This window comes from Xiphophorus maculatus, chromosome 23 (assembly GCF_002775205.1).
Source record: "Xiphophorus maculatus strain JP 163 A chromosome 23, X_maculatus-5.0-male, whole genome shotgun sequence".
Taxonomy (NCBI): domain Eukaryota; kingdom Metazoa; phylum Chordata; class Actinopteri; order Cyprinodontiformes; family Poeciliidae; genus Xiphophorus; species Xiphophorus maculatus.
The window spans coordinates 5,005,614-5,025,907 of record NC_036465.1 but is presented as its reverse complement, the minus strand read 5'-3'; the positions used below and the strand labels follow the sequence as shown (position 1 = coordinate 5,025,907).

The window sequence follows — 20,294 nt, the reverse complement described above, 5'->3', positions numbered from 1 at the left end:
CTAAATGGGATGAATAAATAAAATAACTTATTGTTGTGCTGCAACAAAGGGTTATAAAATAATTACTAAATTGCACTTATGTTGAAACCATTTCTTATTTTAACTATATGCTTTTTATGACTTTTTTGCATAAATATTTAGTAGATTATTAAAAATATTTGCAGAACTTTGTTATTTTATTTTTTATAATATGTAAAAAAAAAAAAAAGTTATTTACGTATTTAAGTATTATGTTGTGTTGCTTTTTTTGTCCCTCCAATGTTGTGTACTCTTCATCCTCCTCCTCCTCCTCCTCCTCCTCTGTGGGCGGGTTGGTTGGTTGGTGGGATTGGCTTTATGACTCGCCTCCTCTGTTGTAAATAAAGTCTCCACACACTCACCATCCACTCCCACATCCACACGCTGCTTCCCGCTGAGCTGTCACTGGAAACGCCGCTTCACGCTGCGCGTCCAGCTGCGCTCACATCTGATCCGGGACCGGAGCCTTTAAAAGCCGGTACAGAACTGACCGGGGACCACGAACCGGGGAGAAAAAGAGAGAAACATGGCTTCTGAACATAAAGAGAGCTCTGTACTGTCCGATGACCAACTCCGAATACTGGAGGAAAACTTCAGAACCAACAGACATCCAGAGGGGACGAGCCTCATGCTGATCGCTGCAGAGGTCGGAGTGTCAGAGGAGGACGTAGAGGTGAGACTTACGTTTCAACTTCAATGCAAATATATTATAATCTATTTGTTTAAACCGTGTATATCTCCATTTTATAACAACAGAATAAAAAACGTGCTACTGATTTATAGGGTATCTTTTAAGTACTTTTTTGTTGGCACTAAGAGTTTTCAGACTGATAGATTAATTTTTAAGGAAGTTTTAAGCTTTCCTTAAAAATGCAGACAAACATATGAAACATTTATGTGACGCAAATATTAAGATGCAAATGTAATCTTTAACTTCACCTTCCAGTTGTTCATTTGTGGAAAGTCTGTGATTGAGAGCTGCAGTAAACAGCTGGTTTAGCGCTGAATTAAATAACCTGAAAGTGTCTGCACATCTCAGGCTTTCAGAGCTGAGAAACACAGAAACTAAATGCTGCCACACCTTGTTTCTGGTTCTGAGAAAAAAGAGTCAGCAGGTCTCTGATGATCTAGATGCTAAATCCTGAGGCTTACACTTCCCAAGCACTTCTGAAATATATTTTAAACTAAGATCCGTACGTTTAGACCAATATAGCAAGATTTCCAATTCTACCTGATTCTAGTTGGGAACAGAAGCAACAACTTCTACTTTTTGGGATTAAGCTGGAGGAAATTCTGACCTTTTGCAGGTACTATGACTGTTGTAGTATAAAGTTGTATCATCAGCATATACAGTGTATGTAGTCAACTTGTTTTATTAAGTGGATATGCTAAATACAAAGTGACCCGAGAACATACCCTTGAGGAACTCCACAACTGATTAATGTTCTCCCTAAGTTAAAATTACAACATAATGACAAAACGTATTATTATCAAATAGAACCTGAACCAGTTTAGCACACATATACAGTACATGAAAAAATCTGTAAAACTGAGTAAATAAAGGCAGAATTTCTGGATGTTAATATCACATTTTTTGGTATTTGATCTTCAAATTAAATATGAGCTGAAATGTTTAAAGGAGTTAATGTCACTATGTCATGTTGTTGAACCTTTGAAGTGAAGTCGATGAGCATTCTGAGACAAGCATAACTGGATATCAAAGCTTCACGTGGGAAGTTTTGACTTGTTTTTCTTGTATAAAATGAGACTACTACACTTGTCAAGTTGATTTGTTTGCCATTTGGTCACAGCAGAGTTGAATATCCTGCTAAAGCATATTAATTTGTAGGGTGGATTCGGGTTTAAGAAACTTGTCAAACAGAGTTAGCTGTCACTGAGGGTGTGTCTACATTGTTTTGGTTGACTGCATTATGACTTTCAGTCACAGGCCACTGCTGTGCTGACGTACATTAATTACACACACAGTAACGTAGCTGTGCTGTCACTTAATGCTCCCTACAGCCAGATCAAAGTCCATTCATGATAAGAATAGTAACGTTTTCAGGGTTTTGAACAGTTTAAACCCTGATATACTCTGACGCAGAATACATAAGCAGGCATAGATTTTTCTGTTCAACAGAGAAGCATAATAAAAAATCAGCAGTGTCAAATTCATCTCTAGATATACTTTTAAAAACAGAGCAATTTATTCAAAGAATAAATGATGATTCAAAGAATGAAACATTTTTTAAATAGTTTGTTAGGCACAAAGTGAATATCAGAAATAACATGTCACTTTATTACCTCCTTCTCCAACATGCGAACCCTCCCATCTCCCACCCATCTGAGAAATTCCTTCAGCTTTCTGTCAAGCCTTTGCATCTGTCTTATCAGCTCCCAGATGTGAAGTTTCAGAGCCTCAGTTAGAGCACAGTGAAGAAAACCTCAGATGAATCATAGAATAATTTTTGGGAATCCGTCTGATTGAGCTGACCCAGGTTCAGGTGTGTTTCAGGCAAATTTCTGCCTGTAGTGGAAGAGACACAACTCTGACATGGCAACTAAACGAGTGTTTCACCAAACAATCACTTGCATACTTCAGGCGTGATGTCTTTGTACGTCAACCCAACAAACCAGTTGCACCAGCTTTAGTTATGGTGTGGTTTATATAAGCAGAAAGACAAACAAGCATATTTCAGCATGTTGTTATTTTTCTGTTCATTCAAAGTTCTGGAAAGACTTTATAATGGAGGAGCTACAGCTTGTTTTTCCACATCTGGTTTGGTCTAGATTTGGTTTGGTCACAGTGCGCCCCTAAGATCAAATATCAGCCAACAGCTTAGATTCAAATTCACATTTTTCACTTTTTTAACATCCATTTGAATCTCAACAAGTTGTAAAAACAGCCCAAAAAAAAAAAAAGCCTTAAAAAACATCCAGCTGTTCTTTTTATAATAAGTAAGCGTTTTTTGGTGCCGTTTTAAAAATCTCATAATTTTTAAGTCACAGTCAACGGAAACTGCATTGTTATCTAGCAACCCCCGGCAAGCCCAGCCCATCACCTAGCAACCAAGCAGAGCTCCAACAAAAATAAAATCACCATCTCTTTTTTGCCAAAGAAAAAATCTAATTTGCCAAAAAATGACATAAGTTGTCATTTTAGGAAGGCGGCAATATCCAAAATAAAATAATAATAATAATAATAATAATTTAAAAAGCAATAAATAAAATAAAAACCAAAACCAAACACAAATGAAACCATAAATATGTTTGATTATGAAGCATTTGCTTCATAGGTTCTTCAAAAAATATGAATGATTAGGCAAAAATTCCAGTGAGGACTTTTGGGATTATCAAGCTCATTTTAATCTACTATGTAGTTAATTGATTTATTGCTTATACAGACATTATTCCTGACATCACTCGTTTTTTTCTTATTTTATTCATATTTTACCTCACCTGTAGTCATAAAATGTAAACTGTGACCCACAGAGGGAGATCCTGGAAACCTGCATAAATAATGCACTTCCTGACGCCTTGAAGGAAGTCAGCTGCAGTGACTCAATTTGCATAAATGAGTTGAAAAAACACTGATTTAATCAGTTTTGTGTTGCCAAGGAAACCTACTAGATCGGTTGAGAGAGTAAAAAAATATGTTTTCTCGGCTCTAAATAATCTTAATTTAGTCTTTTGCTGTTGTGCATCTGTGAAGTATTTATATGGTGAAGTTAAAAAACACAAAATCTTAGCAAGTTTTTTTTTCTATTTTTTAGTGCAAGTATCTTAGTATGCTTGAAATAAGACAAAACTAAATTAAAAGTAGCTTTTCAGCAAGATATAGGAGCTTGTTTTAAGTAAACAGTTTCTTACTTCCCCTGGCAGATTATTTCTCCTGTAACAAAACATTTATCCCATGTTATAAGTGAAATAATCTGCCAATGGAACTAATACTTTTTCCTCAATATTAAGGAATTTTTGACTTAAAACAAACTGCTATATCTCACTGAATACTTGTAAGTTAGTTTTGTCTTATTTCTGTTGTACTAAGACATTTTCACTAGAAACTAGACCAAAATACTTGGTGAGATTTTGTGTTTTTGAAATCAAGAGCTGGTTTGGTCATCGTTGGGACATTTTATTGCAGCAGTTGACTTCCTTTTTACATGAGCATGCCCTATGATGTGTTCTAGAATATCTTTCTAAAGTCATAAAAATAAGTAATTTAAGAAAAAAATACAGCTCTGTGACACATTTAGTTTTATTTTTGAGCCACTAGGGAAAACACTAATAAGAAAACTGCTGCAGGATTGGCACAAACATGTAAATATAAAGGTTTGTTTTGTTGCAGTTTCCTATTTTCTCTAATGAATCAATACATTTAGGTAAGGAAGGATAATTCCATTATCCAATTACAATACAGTATCACTGTTGCATAAATGAAAAGTCTGGTATTGATTAGCTGCGATCCTTTTAAAAAAAGATAAATGTAAGAAAGGAAAAGCTTAGAAAATTAAAAAAAACATAACACGGAAAACTTAAAACCACTAATACTACCAGGCCTAATCTTCAGCCTATTACATCAGAAACATTTAATTATGTGGCCAGGGAGGCTTGTAATCCAACCCTTTCTGTGTTTCCATTCACTGTACACAAAGGTGGGAGGCTGAGCTGACGGGGAAGCCCGGTCCAGGCAGGATGAGGTAAAGGTCTGGCCCGTCATCAAAAGACCCGACTTAACTCCTCTTTTCCTCCTGCCACCCCTCCTGTACAGGGTTTTGTGTTTGTTAACAAAGCAAGCATTTGGGGAAGGTTTAGCTAAAGGAACCCAACCCAACCACCACTCCCATTTCACATTAATTATATTTACGTGTTCTGGCCTCTGTGGTGCAATGTTTAAACTCTGGCACAAATCTTCTTGTTTGCTGCAGCATTAGAGTTGACTTATGTAATTCAGTGCAAACCATGTAGCAAAAAAAAAAAATCCAAAATCACTACTTCAAGGCTAAAGTTTGCTGCTGGAGTTTATAAAAAGTAAAGTAAAGTGCGAAGGCAGCTATTTGCACTTGAAAGAGCAGGACTGCACAGTTGGAGACTATTCGTGAATTGCTTTGGGGGCTTGCGTTAGTGTTATTCCCAAGTGACTTTCAAAAGAGAACTTTGTGTGTTTTCAGTACAAAACGTGGAAAATGTCCCGCCTGTGAGACGCACAGCTCAAACAACCAGTCTTCTGTCAGAGAGCTGTATCCCTCCTTTCCTCTTGGCGTTATCAAGATTACGTCAGCGGTGCTTTGAATCCCTTGACAACGTGAACTGCAGAATAGCAATGCAGTAGGTCAAGGGTGTATGTTGAGGCTCTGCACAATCATCCTCTGGTCAGAGTTTAATGGGGCACTTACTGGCTGAGTGGTCAGAGTGCAACAACTGTTGGACTAAAGCTCACAATCTGCAGTTTACAACGCATTTTAGATTCAACAAATGGAACACCAGTTTCCTGAGTTCAGTACAAGCAATTATTAAATGTGTATACATTTGGGAATATTAATGCCATGCTGATGAACATACCATGTTAAATATGTAGTAAAAAAGAAAAACAAAACATAAATGTAGGAATACTGTAAATTTTGCAGATGTCAGTTTGAGTTTAGTAAACTAACACATAAAAAACACAAAATGTACTGTTAGCTAAAGCAAATGGAAAATAAAATGCAAAAGAAAAAAGTTACATTGTTGTAACATAAATGTGATAATTGTTAATGCTAAGTTATGCAAAAATGTAAATGTTTAATGTCATCTTTGAACAAATTGACCACAAATTCAATGCAAATGTTACCATACCAAACTTTTACCGCTAACTGTCTCATTTCCATAACATAAATCTAAATGTTATCAAGCTAACATGCACAGGATGAACCTGCTCCCCATAAATATGACTATTTCTACAGTGCTAACATGCTAAAACCTAAGTGCTAATTAAAACCTTTCCATAACATGAATGTTACTATGCTAACATTAGCATGTTAATCTGTACAAACTTTCTACATCAAATGTATTACTGTGCTAATGTTAATTTGTTAATTTCTTAATTTTACTCAACAAAATGAAGTTAAACCATAAATAATGAATCTTGTCAAAAGATCAATGACAATTTGGTATAGCTAGCATCAAAAAAATCTAACTGCTTACTATCAAATAAACTAACATTAGCATACTAAAAAGAGGCTATTTTTAGCATTAGCCTAATGGCAATTTTCAACAAACAATATTTTAAAGTGAGTGTAAAATGCAATGACTAAGATGTTGATAGGCTATTTCTCACCATGCTAATGTACTCAGTTTGTTGCAATTATGATATAACTTAATAAAGACTAAACACAAACTGGCTATCAAAACCTTTTGTTTTATTTTCAATCAAGGGCAACTGTGTTCAAATTAAAGGCATGTTTTTCAGTCATTTAAACAAATATTTTGCAGCTTTATGTTTCCTGTGTAGTGTTTGCTTAGTTCATGTGACTTTCTTCAATGGCTGAATCAGAAACAAACTGATTAGGTTTCCAGTTTGGGAATCATATTCACCTTGTTCTCAGGTTTGATTATTATTGTTTGCATTCAAAAGCAGCATGAGGCCTCTGGATAAAAATCAGTTTAGAAAAAGCCTAAATTCATTAGTTGGCAGCACATCAAGTCCAATCGTGTAGCTATCATGTCATTGCTATAGATCTCAGTGTGAAGAGCTACGTCCTTGTTCTGGTTGTTCAGGCACTGCAGCCTTAGCGCCTTTGGAAAAACACTGCAACCTGCTGTAACAACGTCCTCACTCTGTTTCTCTCCCACAGAAATGGTTCAGGCTGCGCATGGCAAAGTGGAGGAAAGAGCAGGGTCTACCACCAACAATTGGATCAGTGTTGGACTGAGATTTTCTGACCTCCTTCTGATGCACAAACTCTTCTTAGCTGACCTTCTTCCTCCTCAACGGGCTGACCAACCTTTTCTCTTCGCCTCACCATGTGTCCATCCCTCCTTTTTGTATCTACGAAGCTCCTTTGTCTTTGCAGAATATGAAGTTGTTGGTTTGCCATTGTAACTGCCTTGTTTACATAAATAAACATGATGTTATTGTAAGTGGAAAGAATTTGCTTTTACATTTGACAGGATGTAGCAAGATTATACAATGGAGGGTGGATGAAGTGCTTGCTTTTGGTTTTTAGTTGGTCTCAGCAGTAAAACGACGTCAGAGAATCTCTGCTTTACAATAGATATGAAACATATGTGGTTTAATCTGGAATGTTACCATGGAGACAGTGAGGGAAACAATGGGTTAAACCAGTGCAGGTGATGTAATTTGTTCCCTTTATTCCCTAAAGCTAGCATCTGTGTCTTAATGTTGCACTCCTTCCTCATATTTGTTATGTTTTGATTCCTTTTTTATTGCGGTTTTTTGTTTTTATTTTTGTACAGCTCTTTGGTCAGCTGTACATGTTATTGCTATGTTGTATTTCAAGTGCTTTAGAAATAAAGTATGGAAAAGTCTGAATACTGTAAAAAAGGATATGGAAATGTTCATTAAATATTTATCATTCTTAGGTCAGTTCTGCCTATTTTGAGCTGTTTCATTTAATTTTATTTACTCATTTATTTAACCGGGACAATGCACACAAACAGGGCAGAATAAGTCTGTAGCTGATGCATTCCACCAAGAGCATAAAGCTGCAGCTGATTCGCAACTCCAGTCCTTGAAAAACATTTCTATACATGAAAATACATACCAATCAAAATACAATAAAATATGTACATTATATCACTTTAAGTCCCAATAAGCTGCTGCTGGTCACGCCACCCCAACTCAAAATTTACAATCACATGTGAAAATAACTGCAAACAGATGATCAATTATACAGTAACACAGCTTTGAAAAGCAGAAGTAGAGTCTCCTGCACAATCAACAAGAATGCAGCCAAAACACTGTTTTCCAGCAGCCATTGTACAGTGAATACAAAGGTAAAACTAGCTGACAAAACGTTCTGGAGCTCAGTTTGGGTTCTAGGCAACGGGCTGGGCTTTGCTTTGTGACATTACATTCCAGAGGATTTTGAAACAATTAATTTTCCAGATACCAAAAGGAAAAACATTAACTTATTGGCAAAAACTGCTGGGTGTTTTTAAAGCTCTTTAGCTGCTTTTAGAAGCGGAAGAAACCGAAATGTAAGTACAAAAATGTGCAAAATGTAAAATTTGGCATAATTGGTCCACTTTAAAGAGAAAATTAGAGGTTTCAATGCAGACAATCCACTATAAAGCCTCGACTGTTTTCTCAAGAACCAGGCGGTGATGTAAGAGAGAATGATCTTTCCAGCGAACAAGCCTGGAGTAAAACAGAAAAACAAACACGCACTCGCTGATCGTGGGAAACTGCTTGAATAAAACAAACGACCAACGTGTAACAGATCTGTTCACAGAGCAGCTTTTTCAAAGGTGTTATGAGCTTATTTACACTCATCCGCTCTCATATTATATAGGCTTTTACTCCTCATTTTGACTGCAGCCCCTCTTTGCTCATGCAGAACACACAGTGTGATGTTTAGTGAGCCCAGGGGATTCTTCCTCTTCAACCAAGTGTAGAAAAGTCACACCCACTGAAGAACAAGCACATTTTTATATTCCCTGCTGAAAACACACATTATTTATCTCAAGACCCCCCACACCCTCTGCTGTCTCATAAATCATAGATTTAATCTCACAGTTTAGATTGCTTAACATCACTAAAAGCTTTCAGGGTTAAATGGAATATTTTTCTTCTGCGGTTGCCGCTAAATGCAACTTGTATTTATTAATACCTTGTGCTTTTCAGTGACTTAGTTGATGCTATACGTATGTTATGTGTCATTGTGGTTCCCTTTCCTTTCTTTCCTTTTTAGGTTGCTTTTTTCTCTTTTTTCAGTTTCATTTGAAATAAACCAAAAAAAATTTATTGTAGAGTTATATATATCAAGTGGAACATTATAGAGAAAGCCGTAATGCTCCACTTGTGAAGGTAAATCTGTTAGGCTTCACCTTGACACTTAAATTTAAGAAGAAATCAAGAAGAGCCCAATACAGTATATCAGTAGCATGCTGCAGGTTTGGTGTACTGCATGTAATCCAAGCAGTGAACACACATTATGCCCTGCAGATAAAAACTGCAGCTGCATTTCTCCACAACAGCAAACATATTTTGCTGTTGTGGAGTTGAACGCATTAATTTCACCTTATCTTTAAAGGATTTTCCTCCTTTTCTATTTTCTCCTTTACACCATATTTCCATCCTCTACACAATCTGTTTCAGCCTCTCTTGAGTATTTTTTAAATGAGTCAACACTATCCGTCCCTCTGGTGTTCTCATGTCTAATTCTGAGCTTGTTCTGTTTTTGTAGCGCCACTGTTTCCAAAACATTCATCATCGCACTTCTCTAAACTTTCCCTTCCCCTCCTTTCACCTTTTCCTCTGACACATTAACATCTGGCAGAATAAAGTGTATTTATGTATTAGAAAGATCCATTCAGACTAAAATCCAATAGAAAATCTGTGGCAGAACTTGAATATTAATGTTCATAGATGTTCATGGTTCAACCTGGCTGAGCATGAGTTATTTAAATGGTAATAAAATACACAAAATTTGTAGTTGTAATGTGACAAACTTGAAATGTTCAAGAAAGTCGCTGTAAATAGAATATTGATTTAGCAGGCAAATGTCCCTGTGAAGATTATAATGCAGTTAGCAAACAGGGCACAACGTAAAACTAATTTCCAGATTTACTCTCAAAGACAAATTTACCCAAAAGTAAAAGACGTAGATGTGATGGGTTGTTTAAAGTGGGAATTTTTAGAGCAGAGTCACTTAAAATTGTATCATGAATGAAATGTAATTGTGTTTTGACAACCCCTTTTTAAATGTCTAAACACCAGAGGTCATAAAGCTGAGACAGATTTGGTCCAACATGTTAAAATATCCATGCAACTTGATTAAGATGTGATGAGATGAGTGTGAACAGAATAGGAATAGATTGTTTTGTCTGCTGCTAAGAGATTTCTGCAGAGCAGCAAGGAATCTACTGAATTCAGCCTGCATCACCCTCTTTCCGCCTGACTTCACAGAAAAGACCGCTTTGTAAACAGACTAAATTTAATCTGTGAATTTCCTGATTTCTCATCGAGTTATTTTCTGCAGCTGGTTGGGTTTCAGACCTTAACAAAGCTACTGTTCTGTTTTAGCTAAGCAGAGTTTGATTATGATCAGATAACCAGAAACTCAACAAACACAGGCTGTAAAACAATAGTATGATTGGTTTGTATGTTTATGCTAATGGCTAAACCAGATATTCACATACACTGAAAAAAAAGACAGAAAATTGACATTAAATCAGACCAAATTCTCCTTCTAATTTCTATTTACGAAATGCCAGAAAACTTAGTGATAATTTTCTTTAGAAACAGAGATAACTGACTTTTAAACACACGTCAAACCTTTTGGGTTTCCTTTTACAAACGCCCGATAGGTTAAATAAAACATTTGAGTTAATTTGAGTCACACTTGTGGGTGTACTTTAAGGCCACACCTGAAATACTCACTGCTTTCTTGTTTGACACAATGGGAAGGTCGAAAGAAATCATCCAAGATATGAGAAAGAGAATGAATGGATGAATAAGCTGCTAACAACCCAGTTGGCACTTTTCCTGCTTTATTTTATCAGCAGCAATCCCCCACCTACTGTGTTCAGAAATCTTCCCATAACATCCATTACATCAAATTACTCTTCCTTAATTTACAACACAAACAGTGGCTGATTGAAAAAACTCACTCGAGTTTAGAAGGTGAAACCCGGCAGATTTATTAGTCCAAACTCACAGCAGCAGCATCATGTGGAGCTGCTGCTGCCAGTTTCTCAGCGCTCTGGGAAAATTTACTGAAGGCCCTTTTGTTGGGAGAAAGTTCCTGTTTCTCCACCCTAAAGGAGCTGATATGCCCTCAAATGTAGGGACTTATTTTCTCAAAAGCTCTGCTTTCTGGTGCACATCTATGTCATTCTGTGTCATAGATTTTCTCATTTCTCACAATTAGAAAGATCAAAACTGCTTGTTCAATCTTCTAATCATTGTTACTTGTGCACAGCAAAAAAAGCGTTTTCTTATTTCTTCCAACAAGTTGCAAATGTGTTTGCACAAAAATATGCAAATGAATATTTGCATATGCAAATTTAATAATAATAAAATGAATAATAATTTTATTATTATTAAATTTAAACCCAGATACTGTCTGGCTTACGCAAGATGGCAATGAAAGAAAGATTGCTAAAACACTTTTCAATAAAATACATTTTAGACATTTAAAAATGTAATTAAGAAATGACCAGGAAACATCTCTAGCAGCCCACACACACAGCTTTAAGGAACAAAATCTAAATAACTCAAGAAGTTAAGAGTCTCAGTCGCGTTTCCAGCTTTATGGTGACTGCAGCTACAACAACAACCTGGTGGTATTGATTTCATTTTGTTTGGCCTGGATAGTGAAAATGTTCTGGGTTTGTTGTTGAAATAGTAACTTAAAAGGTTTGCTTAATTATAAGGAAGGATAAAAACAGAGTTCATTCATAAACAACTCTCTAAAAAACTAGATGTGGTGTAAATTGCAACTAATTTCAGTCGTTTGAGTATAATAGATTAACAAATATAGATCTAGATGAAATCAGACTGGATTTTTTTTTTTCAAATTGTGCAGCCTCACTTTTCCAGCTAAAAAAAGGAACTGAAAGGAAAAACAAAATGTAAAGTGACATAAACTGTTGTGCATTCAATCGAGACTAAATCACATACTCAGAAAGAACCACGACATTGTGCAAAGTCTGAAACACATGGTTTTAATAAAAACTCAGCAGCGGAGAGAAAACCACGTGGATCCCTGCTTCCAGCTTGCAGTGAGAGACATGTTTTATTTCTGAGGGGTTTGATTTCTCTGCTAGAAGCTCAGAAATTTAAAACGGCAATATTTTTCAATCATGAAATTACAGCAATTCAAAGTTTCATTCCCAGAAATGGATGCATGAGATTTATTGTGTGGGGATTATTGTAAAACTCTAAAACTCTGATACAATTTACAGGTGACATTTTAACTGTACAAACTATGATTTCTGAATGGTACATTAACAATAAAATACTTGTCTTTTCCAGCAGCCATTGTACACCTCATTCAGTGATATTTAATTTCCCTTTGGGATAAATAAAGTAGTTTGGAATTTGAATTTTGAAAACCAGCTGAACAAATGGGGTAGAACTCAGCTTGGGTTGCTAGGTAACATGCTGGAATTTTCTGGGGTTGCTAGGTAACGGTGCAGTGTTTGTTGAATGTGACTGAACAGTTGGGAGGTTTTGGAAATGGCTCAGTTTCCAGTTACCAAAAAATATTAACTTATTGCCAAAAAAATTGGTGGATGTTTTATTTTTTTAAGTGCTTCGGTTGTTTTTAGAAGCAGCAGAGATCCAAATCCAAGTATAAAACATGAAAAATGTGAATTTTGCATTATAAGTCCTCTTAATTTAGGACTTTAAAAAAGGGGCATTACTTTTTCACATTTTTGTATTTACTTGTATTTAACTTTATCCAATACTAGTAATTTGTTTGATGATGTGAAGCATTTAAGTGTGACAAAAAAGCAGAAAGAACAGAAGATGGCTGTCATCAGGTAAACACTTTCACAGTGCTATATATATAATCAGAAATAAAGGCAAAACTCTGAAGAAACAAACAATTTGGGAACAATTTTCAGAAATAGAGAATTTTCTTAGTATTTCCACAGAAGCTTATTGGTCTTAGCATCTCTCAGGCTCCACTCTGGCTCTTGTGGAGGAATGTAGTCTTTATGAAGCTGCTTTGGTGCTGCCAGCGTCTCAACTCGAACACTTGCTGAACCCTTTTTTGCTGCTCTTGAGACCTGTTTAAAATTTAGCATGAGACAAAAGAAAAAAGAACATAAAAAAATTACCTCTAGCTGATGATTAATAAAAACAATTTACCTGGAATTAGACAGCTGAGTAAGTTGAGATAAAACTTCTGTTATAATTAGTAAATAGCTTTGAATTTGTTCGAACCAAGGAGGCTTTGGAGCAGGGCCGGCCCAAACCTTTTTGGGGCCCTAAGCAGATTTTCATTTTGGGTCTCCCATACCTATATGTTGGTGCTCTTGGGGGCCCTAAGCAGCCACTTAATATTGAAAAAACTTAATGAGCTGACACTTTACAGACGGATTTTGCTTTCTTACAATCCAGATTGGTTCCTCGAAGCGCCCCAGTTGGTAGCAGATGTTGCTCTGCTTCAGTTTGGGCAGCGACAACTGGGCGAGTCGCTGAGATATCCGAGCTGTTCTGGACGCTAAGGAGACGATGGAAGCAGCACTCTGTGGGACAAAAATGGAGAAAGTTCTGTTTTTCTTTATGTTAACAGAGCCAAATGATACAACAGAACAAAGTTTAAGCAGCTTTAGCTTAGCAATTGTTCCAGTAAAGTTTCTCCAAACTGAATGTGAGGTTTTCCAGTGTCGTACCTCCCTGTTGCTGCAGTAGTCAGGATGGGTCTGTTTGGGCTGTGAGAGCTGCAGCAATCGAGCGGTGATGATGACGTTTCTCACTCGGGGATCAACGTGCCAAATGGGACAGTTGTTCTCACACAGAGGTGTGTGAAGGGACCTGTGGGACAATGAAGGGACACTTTTAACACCTTACCTGGAATAGACCGGGGATCATCTACACTGCAAAAACACAAAATCTTACCAAGTAATTTTGGTTTAGTTTTTAGTGCAAATATTGCATTGCACTTGAAATAAAACAAGACTAATTTATAAATAACTTTTCAAAAAGATATGGGAGATTGTTTCAAGTCAAAACTTTCATAATATTAATTAAAAAGTATTAGTTCTGCTGGCAGATTTGTTCCACTTATGGGAAAAATATCTTGTTATAAGTGAAATAATCTGCCAATGGAACTAATATTTTTTTAATTAATATTAAGGAATTATTTACTTCCTGCGTCTTACTGAAAAGTTACTTGTGTTATTTGAAATGTACTGAGATATTTTCACTAGAAACTCAACCAAAATTACTTGGTAAGATTTTCTGTTTTTGCAGCGTAAGCTGTTTGTAATCTTCCTCTTTGACCAATGGATAATTTGAGAAATTCCAAATTAAAAGACCATAATTTGAAATTAAGTTCAAACAGAAAGCACTTAATTTGCTTTTACTGCAGTGATTTTTCTTTTAATTTGAAATGCTACTTTTTAGCATCGGTCCGTTTCTGGGAACTTTTAATTTGAAAGTACAGGGCCTGTTTACATGGAGTGACAAAAGCTGCCTTTAAAAAGGGTTTCTTCTTCTTGAATTGTATTTTGTAATTATGTTATTTGTTTGCATAATTACTTTCATTATGGGCTTTTAAATACCTAAAACCTAACTTTATGTTTTAGTCTGTTTGATTACATATTGTGAAAACATTCAATCTGAAATGACTCAGTACTTAAAATTAATTTTTTTTAACAAATACTTTTTACTCTTACTTGAGTAATTTCTCAAATGGATTTTTTCCCCCCATCCTCATAAATTTGTGTATGACATACTACTCTACAGTGTCGGTGACATTTCTCCTGGCAGTTTATGATATCCAGTTTATTTCTTCCAATTTAAGCTATATATGCTTTTTTCCAGTCATTCTTCCCTTTAAGGCTGTAGTATATATTTCCGTTCTCCACAAAGTTTTTTTCCACTTTATTTATCTCCCCGCTGGGGATGACTAAATTATAACTAAGGGTTTTCATTCCCATCACATTTAAAGTTGAGCCTCTGAAGTTTCTGTAACTGAAAATATGAACGCAGTCTCCAAATCCAGCAACACCGAGTTCATGATTTATAAAAAGATTTCCGTGGTTGTTCCACGAACATCCCGGGGGTCTGAACTGTGTACAATAAGCTCCATTGTCTCGTCTCCCACAGCCTGACACTGAAATAACAGATGTCCGAACGCTTGTGTCGGACCTGAGCCTTTTCTTCATCTTTTTATGTTTAAACAATATGATATGCTGCATTTGACTGCGATTAAAATCAAGACTTTGGTTTGGATTGTGGCCGCCACGATTTGGACACACATGAACTCTGTAGGGAACATGATATAAAGATAAAACAGGAAATGTCATAAATATGTCCTGCTGCGTTGCTCTTTAATCATCAGAAAATGCTAATTTGACCTTTCACCTATAGATTACAGTTTATTTTCTACAGCTCCCTTCAAAATGACCTCAATACGACCTAATCCAAACTTTTTTTGTAAGCAATCAGGGTCCATATTCTTTTGCAATTTTATTGTAAATCTTAATTTTTTTTTAATTAAACATGCAATATTTTTATAATATTTAGATACTGGTCTCTCAATTGGAGACTGTATTATGTTTTTATAACTTTTTATTTTTGTGTTTTTATGATTTAAAGTACTTTGAACTGCCTCTTTGCTTAAATGTGCTGTTAAGATGATCTATGTAACATTTATTTAACCAGGAATGTCTCGTTGAGATTAAAAATCTCATATTCGAGAAAGACCTGGGTAAGCAGCAACACACCAATAACTACAATTCAAAACTACTGATTGCAAAACCCAATTAAAATACATTATAATTAATAAAGGAAGAAAGACAAAGAACAAACACAGCCTAAACACAGGACTAAAATACAATAAACTTGAATGGAAAAAGGAACAATTTGATCAATATTAAGGAATTATTGACTTAAAACGGGCTCCTGTATTCTGCAGAAAAGTTACTTGAAAAAAGGTTTTGCCTTATTTCAGGTGTATTAAGATATTTACAGTTGCTATACTTGTTATTTTGTGTTTTTACTGTGTGATTAAACTGAAATTATTTTCTTGTAAAGTGCCATGAAATTACATTTGTTGTAAATTTATGCTAGATAGATTTTGGAAAACATAAACAAATACATTTCTAAATCATTTTTAAGTAAAATACATTTACCATACATTGAATAACACTACATCTTTGCATATATTAATTGTATTTATCAAGTTTATTTGATAAACTTAAAATTATTAATCATTACCAATACATATAATTTGTTATACATGATAGTGGATATTGATAAAAATAAAAGCATATATATTTTGGGATTTATTATATTATACTGTATATTGCAATGTATGGAAAGCAGCAGTTTATTTTTCCCTTTATTTCAATATATTACTTGATTATATAGATGCATATATTTTTAATACATATTTTGTATGTTAAAAAATGTATAGAGAAAATAATATATTAGAATATATTCCATTATATTTCCAGTAACTCATTGGTAAATATATTCTCTTTTTGTAAAGGTCCATGCTTCCTTATTTCCTTACTAGGGGTGTCTCAAAACATCAACAACATTTCTGCTAATCCTCTAATATGTTATTAATTCTGTAAAAAAAACTCTCATATGTCAAAGTTTGATGGTTTTTAAAGTCGATATGTTATATTTTAATAAAGATACAAAATCAATTATTTCATTTACTCTTTCCGTTACTTTAAAGCTCCTCAAATCTCATCATGTAAACCAGATCAGTGACATTCACATGACCTCGAATCGTAAAAACATTCCTTTATGTTTGTGTTTGAGTTTTTACCCCGGCTCCTGAGGGCCGCGGCTCCTCGTTCTGGGCGCTGACAATCGCAGAGTGTTTTCGTACTGAGACGTCTTGGAGGAAGGATGCCTGGTCTTCCTGAAGACGCTCGCCTCTTCCTCCTCATGTTTCCTGCAGGAAAATGGCAGCCATTATATGTTGCACATCTCAGACAAAAGAGCGAGAAGGAAGAAGGTGGAGGCAGACAGAACAATGGTGGAATGTAACTCCTGGATGTTGGATGCATGAGTGGAAAACCACCTGAGGGCAGGAAATATTTACATTTTCATAAACACCAAGGACTATATCATGACACATGATGTGAAAATTCTCTTTAACTCAAAAAAGAACTTATTTTAATCATAAAGACTTTATAAAAAGGGTGGTTTAAACAATTGTTATGTATGTTTTTATGCAATATATGCATAAAATAGCTACAACTCTGCAAAGACATAAATTATACCAAGGAATTTTTTTCTAGCTTGTAGTGTAAATATCTTAGTACACTTAAATTAAGAGAAAAATAACTTACAAATAAACTTTCAGCAAGAAACATGAGCTTGTTTTTGGTAAATATTTTGTTAATATTAATGAAAAAGTAATTATTTCACTTATAACATGGGGAAATTGTGGCTGTATCTCCAACCTTTAGCAAACAGAGTTTTATAAATAAGTCTCAACAGAAAAAAAACCCTCTAAATGTTTTCATCTCCACACTTGAAGCCAAACCAGCTGATGACTCCTATTATCTTCTGCTCCAGTGTAATTATCATTATCAGGGGTCCTTCCTGTGTTGGCCTCTGATTAAATTACCCTGAATATCGCTGAGGCAGAGAAACAACAAACTCTACCTACAATCCTCACTTATCACCATCCGGTTGAGCCTGACAGCTCTCCGGGGAGATCGCCTCCGACCTGGCGTCGGTCCTGAACATCACTTTGCAGCCTCTTACAGCCACTTTGTGAAAAACTCCCCACACAAATATGTTGATTTACCGCGACACTGAAAGCCTGTCAGCAAATCACAAGCAGTCCTTCCTTTCTATCGTTTTCCAGACAGTCATTAATAATGACTGTCTGGAAGTCTGCAGGTGCCTTGCTTGCCTCCGGGGGTCCTCCCTTGCTGAGAAATCTCTTTTGTGTTGAGCCAGGTATTGGATTCTTGCAGTCGGAGTAGCTTTGAGTGCGGCGGTGGAGATGGGCCATATCGGCTCCTGGTTGCCCCAGCTCACCTTCTCACTGATCAATAAAGGGACAAAAAGTTTCCAACACAGCTATAAAGTTTCAAAAATGCACTAAAGGGGGAAGAAAATTGACATTTGAAATCGAAAACTACTTTTACACTGCAAAAACACAAAATCTTACAAAGTACTTTTGTTCTAGTTTCTAGTGCAAATATATTAGTACACTTGGAATTAGATAAAACTAACTTGCAAGTGAGATATATTAGCTTGTAAGTAAATCAATAAACCTAAACAGTTAAAGGGACCTATAATGGAAAATCACATTTTATACATTTTTATACTTCCATTTCTGTTCCTAAAAACAGTCTAAGTGCTTTAAAAAACATCACTGTTGAGTTTTGGCAATGCGTTAATGTTTTTTGGTGTCTTGAAAACAATTTTCAAAATCCTCCTGATTGTTGAGTCACAGAGCGCTGTTACCTAGCAACCCCAGCAAAGCCCAGCCTATTACCTAGCAACCCAAGCGGAGATCCAGCACATTTTTTTAACTGGTTTTACCAGTGTAGGTGTTTTGTTGTTGACTTAACATCCAGAAACCACTTGATGCACTTTTGTTGGTTGTGCAGGAGGCTACATTTCTGCTTTTCAAAGATGTGTAGTTGTAAAATGCGTACCTGTTTGCAGCCATTTTCACATGCGAATGTAAATGTTGAGTCAGAGGTTTGTGGTCATCAGCTGATTATTTGGATTTAAAGCAACAGAGGCCCTAAAACAGCTCATTAAGAACGGAGCTCAAAATAAGCAGAACTGAGGAGACTAAAATCTCTCTAAGAATAATTTTGTGCAAAAAACAGCAATAAACAGGTTTAGTAGTTCTAAACCACTAACTACTTTGTTGGTGGTTTAGATTACAGCATGTGATTTCTAGGTATTTGCTAGAGATCTTCTGTTGAACTCATGACCATAAACCCATCTTAACCTGTTCAAGGAAAGAGGCATAATAGGTCACCTTTAAAATGAATGAAAAAGTATTAGTTCCACTGGCAGATTATTTCACTTATGGGAAAAAAAGTCATAAAATGATCTGCCAGTACAATGAGTACTTGAGTTATTGACTTAAAACAAACTCTTATATGTTGATGAAAAGTTGAAAAGTTAGTTTTGTCTTATTTCAAGAGTACTCTCAAAAGTAGACCAAAAATACTTACGATTTTGAGTTTTTGCAAAGAAACACAGCTGTGAAGTGAAAATAAACACACAACAGGAGGAAGAAATGTTACATTTTAAATCTAAAAGAATAGTTAAACAGTTGTATCAATAACCAGACTGAGTTTAGCTTTATTTTGGATTCAGTTTCAGGTTGGATCAGTGACTGAATGTCTCAAAGCTGAACATTTTTAAGCTCTTAACCAGATCTGCAGAGGTCACTGTGGGGCTTTCTGTGGTTTCAGGAAAGAAAAGCTCGAGCTGCTCACCAAGGAGTCGTCTCCCAGACTGTTTTTGAGGTTTTATGCTGCGCCAGCTCCAAGATTCTGCCAAATCACACACAATCCACAAGACATGCATCCACGTTAAATATGAGGGGAATTTAAGGCAATCTGGGATCAGATTCAACATGCAATCACCACCATAACTACAGCCGATATTATAATTCATAACAAACTCATAGATACATGAACGATAGAACAGCAGCACCTCTTTGAGGGATCAAATCTCGGTCGGACACCTGCAGGTTTAAATGCATCAGAATTATCAAACTGAATTGATTTGATGATGCAACAAGGAATCCGTAAACTTACCTTGTTTTCCAGACACCATCTTCACCGTCTCCGCTGGACATGTCACAATAATCTGCTGCTGTTGCTATGGAGCCATGAGTCCCTAGCAACCAGCTGATGAGTCCTTGAAACTGGAGTCTGCTTTGTTACCGTCTCAGGATGTTGAAAGTGATACAAATGGGTCAGCGAGCAAAGAAGGATGATCTTCTGTTACCGATTCAAGACTTCATTTTAACATGTCTGAACATCTGGACCTAAAGTTTGCATCCATACTAAGATGTCAAATAAAAAATAAATACTTTCTGCACCTGGTCTGATAACTTTGAATAAATACAAAATGTAGTTTTTAAATGATTTAATTTACTGAAAGAAAAAAAGCCATCCAAATCAACCTGGTTGTAATGGAAAAAAAATCATAAAAAACTCACATTAATTTACCAGAAGCCTGCACAAGTCACATCCAGATCTGATTTTACCAGAACAGCAGAATTAAGAAATCTCTTAAGCATGAAGTCAGGTAAAAGATCCAAATAAATAAAAAAACTGATGAGAAAGTCTTTAGCATTTTTCAGTCTACAAAGTTATTTATAAGGAACACCTTGATGATCCTGAAGACTTTTGGCAAAACATTCTCC

At 35.7% G+C, this 20,294-nt stretch overlaps 2 protein-coding genes and 1 long non-coding RNA gene across 4 annotated transcripts; 1 reads left to right on the top strand and 2 right to left on the bottom strand.

The window, feature by feature from the left end:
- The first annotated feature begins 373 nt into the window (after positions 1-373).
- hopx (HOP homeobox) lies at positions 374-7,603 on the top strand. Its single transcript, XM_005807790.3, has 2 exons — positions 374-691; positions 6,852-7,603. Exons 1-2 carry the CDS (start codon positions 545-547, stop codon positions 6,927-6,929), a joined length of 225 nt encoding a protein of 74 aa, XP_005807847.1. The 5' UTR covers positions 374-544; the 3' UTR covers positions 6,930-7,603.
- Positions 7,604-11,935: 4,332 nt separating this feature from the next.
- Positions 11,936-16,824, bottom strand: LOC111607102. Its single transcript, XR_002752304.1, has 4 exons — positions 16,701-16,824; positions 13,588-13,729; positions 13,306-13,440; positions 11,936-12,978 (listed from the first exon to the last, which is right to left on the bottom strand). It is a non-coding gene; the product is annotated as an uncharacterized LOC111607102 (long non-coding RNA).
- An 888-nt stretch (positions 16,825-17,712) lies between these two features.
- Positions 17,713-19,950, bottom strand: thegl (theg spermatid protein like). 2 transcript variants are annotated; one of them, XR_002752312.1, is made up of 5 exons: positions 19,681-19,950; positions 19,577-19,607; positions 19,357-19,413; positions 19,090-19,117; positions 17,810-17,936 (listed from the first exon to the last, which is right to left on the bottom strand). XR_002752312.1 is itself a non-coding variant. In XM_023329039.1 (4 exons), the coding sequence occupies exons 1-4, from the start codon at positions 19,623-19,625 to the stop codon at positions 17,720-17,722; spliced, it is 351 nt and encodes a 116-aa protein (XP_023184807.1). In that variant the 5' UTR covers positions 19,626-19,950; the 3' UTR covers positions 17,713-17,719. The 2 variants fall into 2 exon arrangements, 1 of the variants encoding a protein (XP_023184807.1); XM_023329039.1 differs by having other exon boundaries at positions 17,713-17,936; positions 19,577-19,950.
- Between the last annotated feature and the right edge of the window lie 344 nt (positions 19,951-20,294).